The following is a 4,553-nucleotide window of genomic DNA, read 5'->3' on the forward strand; positions in this document are numbered from 1 at the left end:
GTTTGTCCTAGTGTGGTCTCTTTCTTGTTGCTGTGACGCCGGAAACCACGCAGCTGGTATTTGAAACACCAGCAGGGTCACCCGTGGTGGACAGCTCCCAGTGGAGGGTCCAGACTAAAAGGACTCGGAAGAAAGGCCTGGTGGCTTCCTTCCAAAAAAGTAGCCAATAAAATCCCTGTGGGTGGTGGATTACCCACTGGGCAGAACAAGTGTCAACTTCTGTCAATTCCCGAAGCGTTGTTTTTCCCAGAGGCTTACTGTTGCAGGTGGTATCGCCAGGCCACCTTCTGGCAGGCTCAATCCAGGGACTCAGAAAATCCCTGGAAATTGGCAGGAGGCATCAAAGCTGGGCGTGGCTGGTGGAAGAGGTGTGGCCGTGGGCGGACTTCCTAGAGGTGAAGTCAAGCCAAACCCAAGTTCCCTCAGTGCCTTCGTGGATTCCATTCCTGGAGGACAGACTTCCCGCTGGGGGTTGGGTCCGGTGGCCAGCAGAGCTGCGATGTGGGAACTGCTCAGCGTGCTGGGCGCCCTCACGGCCGCGGGACTTCTGCTGGGGGCAGCGTGGGGGGTCGCCCGCGCGGTGTACATCTACCTGCTGCCCTGGGCTGGTCCAGGCGATGCTTGGATCCGGGCGCAGGGAGCCTGGGCAGGTAAGGGTGTGTCGCAGCGCAGGTAGAGATGGGAATGCTGGATCGAGGACAGTTGGGAGGGGGGCAGAGGCGGGCTGGGATGGGGTGGGGGTGGGGAGGCTCCAGGAAGCCAGAGGAATGAAGGACGGTGAAGCAGGAGAGGGGGCACTAGTCTTGCTCCCTCCCGCCCCCCGCCCCTGCCCCAACCTAATCTTCTACAGGTGAGTGACGTAGGTGTGCTGCTGCGGATCCAGCCTTGGGCTGCCAGTCAAAAGCTGTGGCCATGTTTCTGCAAAGATTGACCATGACCCATCCCCACTCAACTGGCGTGCCCACTCATGGCGAACTTATAAAGAGGGGCTAGACCTTCCCCGGGTGGGTTTCTGGGACTGCAACTGTCTATGGGAGTAGAAAGCCCAGTCTTTCTCCCTCGGGGAGGCTGGTGGTTTCTGAGTAGCGGCAGTGCTAGTCTCTGCCCAAAGCATAACCAGTATGCCACTGAGGCTCCTGGATGCCGGCTCACAGAATTTGTATAGGAGAGTAGACATGCTCCCCTAGGACTTCTGAGATGGCAAACCTTGATGGGAGCAGAGAGCCTCCTTCTCCTGCTGGACCGCTGGTGGGTTGGAACTGCTGACCTTGTGGTGTAGAACCCACTTGGGTACCAGGGCTACTCTGAAAAGTTTACCAACCCCCCACTCACACCTACTGCTCGTGAGAAGAGACCCCATGAAGGGTCTCAGAAGCTCCTGTACATCTTTGTGGGAGCAGACTCATGCTTCTCCCGCGGAGTGACTGGTGGGTTTGAACTGCAGACCTTGAGGTGAGCAGCCCAATGATTCACCCAGGGTGCCACCAGGCCTCCATGGCAGAGGGCTTGATTTTCCGGTTGAGGAGCCTCTGTCGGAGAACGGGGCAGAGGAGGGAGGAGGGGGACAGCAATAGGTGTGGGGTGGGCATGGGGAGACAGCTGTGGGGACACCTCTGGGAGACCTGAACCTGAGCCCAGGCAGAGCAAGCGCTGCTGCTGGAATTAGCCAATACTGGTGTCACTCACACCCCTTGGTTCCTTCTCTCCTCAGTGGTGACTGGAGCCACAGATGGCATAGGCCAGGCTTATGCGCATGAGGTGAGATGGGCTTGGGGTGGGCCACAGGGGAGGGAGCTCCTGGGGTGTGCCAGCCAAGCCTCTGTAATGTCTGAGCCTTTATTGTGCACATTGTCTGTCTGGCTCAGACTTCTTCTCCTACTACAATCCTCTCGTACTCCCCCTAGACAGGGCCCCCTGTGGACACTACACTTTACAGCCCCTTCTCCCCAACCAGACATTCCAAATGCATTGATTGGCACCTGACCCTTGACTCCCACCGCCCCCTCCCTCCACCCCACCACCAGGATGGTTACTCCTTTGGCTGACCAATAGTGTGACCTACTGGTATTTCAAATAGCAGAGGCATAGTTTCCAGCAACACACAGGCCACCACAGTATGACAACTGACAGATGAGTAAGGTTCCCAACACTGCCCAGGAAGAGCAGGTGCATGGGAACCTCATTTTGAATGAATCAAGGTATGAAGGAAAGATAGAGCTAAGGGACATTTGAAGAAATGGACACCTTGAGAACTTAAACCCAAGTCTGTCTGGGGGCACTGGGCGCCTAGCCAGACCCCATGACCTTGCTGAGCTCACACTCAGTTGGCCACTTCACTCCGCAGGGAGCTCTCTGCGCTGCTGCTCCCTCTCCTGCAGTTCTGCTCTCCGGAATGCGGGCTCCCTGCCCACAGGCTGGTGATTTCCTCTTTTGCTCACTCCAGTCCCCGGGTCCCTGCCACATGGTAAGCACAACAACTCACAGACCTTATGACTGCATGCTTTACTCAACCAATCCCTCATCCCCTGCAGTTTGCCAAGAAAGGTCTGAACATCGTTCTCATCAGCCGAAACATGGACAAGTTGAAAAAGGAGGCTAAGGAGATTGGTGAGGCCCAAAGGGCCGGGGGCTGGGGCAGCAGTGGGGCTGGGCCAGAACAGGGCTGGAAAGGGGCTGGGGGTGGAGCCCTGTAGGGACAAGGGATGGGGACAGGGGCTGGGTAGGGTCAGGGCTGCAGCAAGGGCGGGACCGGACACCAGCCTAGGGTCTGGCTTACTCCCTCTCCCCCTTCCTAGAGCGGCTTCATGGTACGGACACGCGTGTCATCCAGGCTGACTTCACTGGGGGCTTGGAGATCTACGGGGCCATTGAGGAAGGGCTGAAGGGCCTGGAGATTGGAGTACTGGGTATGTCCTATGGTTTGGGCGAGGCGGGGGCAGTGGGGAAGCGAGCCCTCAACCACCCCCAAGCTCAGCCGGATCCTGGGTCCTCCCGCGGCCGCACTTCCTGGACTGCTGGAGTGACACAAACCATGTGTTTCCTCTGGTTCAGTGAACAACGTGGGCATGAATTACTCTCCGCTCTTCAGGAAACTGCTGGACTGTGAGAACCCAGCCCAGGTGAGTGATACCTGGCCCTGGTTCCCCAGAGGTCCCTGGTCCTCCGACTCGTCACTGCCTTCTGTTGGAAAGCGGGCACAATGCCCTGGCTTTGTTAGGACTGTGCTCTCTACCGCTGTCTGCAGAAACTCTATGGTGTGATGAGTTTGTGTGTTGAATTTCATTTAGGTGCAAGAACACACAGCAAGTTAGACTCCCAGTCACCAATTTCTACACACAGGAAGGGTGACATTGGTGACTTTCCTCACGTGGCATCTCTTACATCCTGTTCCTTCCGGGGGTTCCTCTCCCGCTGACTGCGTCTCACTGCCCCTCAGCTTTCTCCTCATGCTCTAGACTCACTGTGGTCCATTTGATCTCACAGATCACTGTTAAACAGAATGCTGTCCTTAAGAGTGACGATCCTCTTTTTGTGTTAACCTACCCTGTTTCCCCGAAAATAAGACAGTGTCTTATATTAATTTTTGCTCCCAAAGATGCGCTAGGTCTTATTTTCAGGGGATGTCTTATTTTTCCATGAAGAAGAATACGGTACACATTTATTGAACAACGAAAAAAGGAAATGTATTACCTGTATGCGGTACGGTAGTCGTCGTCATCACAAACCAGCATAACCAGACAAACTGTGAATCCTACAGCATCAAGAATTTCTTGTTGCTGCCATTATTTCCATGGACAATAATTGATGGTACATTTTCTCATTTATTCAATGACAGTCATGTTATCATCTTCTGAAACATCATCATAACAATCCAAACCCTTATTTTCGGGGAGGTCTTATTTTCGGGAGATGCCATATATTTTAGCGAGAGGCAAAACTGTAAGTAGGTCTTATTTTCGGGGGATGTCTGACTTCCAGAGAAACAGGGTAGTATTTCGTTAAAAGGTGACTTCTCTGGGAATAGTTTGGGCTCAAGATTTAAAGACTATCTGAGGGCAATAGTGTCCAATAAATCTAGATTTTATGAGAATTTTCCGTTCTGTTCCATGTTTCTGTTTCTCTCAGGACCGACCCATCTCTTTTGATCCTGATCAGAACAAATGGCACCATCTAGTTGTTCTGGGCTCAAGCAGAGGAGGCAGAGGTTCATGGAGACAGTTGGTCCTGTGATCCAGTTCCGTCTCTGATTCTCATGCTTCCTTCTTTCTCTTTGACCCCAGACGAGAGGATAGTAAGAGAATCCTAGATGGTTCCTTGTAAACTTTTAAGAACTTAGACACTTCTCACCAAATTAGGACGTAGAACATAGACTTCATGAGCTCCTTTAGGCCAATAGGCTGAAGTGCCACACAAGACCATTCTTAAAATCCCAGCTTCTTTTTCTCTTAATCAACCATGCGTGTTTGCCCACCCTACTCTATGGGTGTCACGTGACTGTTGTCCCTGTTGTACCTGCCCATCTCTTTTGACAAATATTACTTCTTTTTTTTTTT

At 53.2% G+C, this 4,553-nt stretch overlaps 1 protein-coding gene across 1 annotated transcript in view; it reads left to right on the top strand.

The window, feature by feature from the left end:
* Positions 1-499: 499 nt before the first annotated feature.
* Positions 500-4,553, top strand: part of LOC101647130 (very-long-chain 3-oxoacyl-CoA reductase-like) — a 6,179-nt gene continuing 2,125 nt past the window's right edge. The window contains exons 1-5 of the mRNA XM_013006614.1: positions 500-650; positions 1,712-1,758; positions 2,532-2,607; positions 2,796-2,906; positions 3,052-3,119. Of these exons, the coding sequence (XP_012862068.1) occupies positions 500-650; positions 1,712-1,758; positions 2,532-2,607; positions 2,796-2,906; positions 3,052-3,119 (453 nt within the window). The remainder of the gene's footprint in view (positions 651-1,711; positions 1,759-2,531; positions 2,608-2,795; positions 2,907-3,051; positions 3,120-4,553) is intronic.

This window comes from Echinops telfairi, unplaced genomic scaffold (genome assembly GCF_000313985.2).
Source record: "Echinops telfairi isolate 266 unplaced genomic scaffold, ASM31398v2 ScPeMD7_655;HRSCAF=1070, whole genome shotgun sequence".
In the NCBI taxonomy this organism is placed as follows: domain Eukaryota; kingdom Metazoa; phylum Chordata; class Mammalia; order Afrosoricida; family Tenrecidae; genus Echinops; species Echinops telfairi.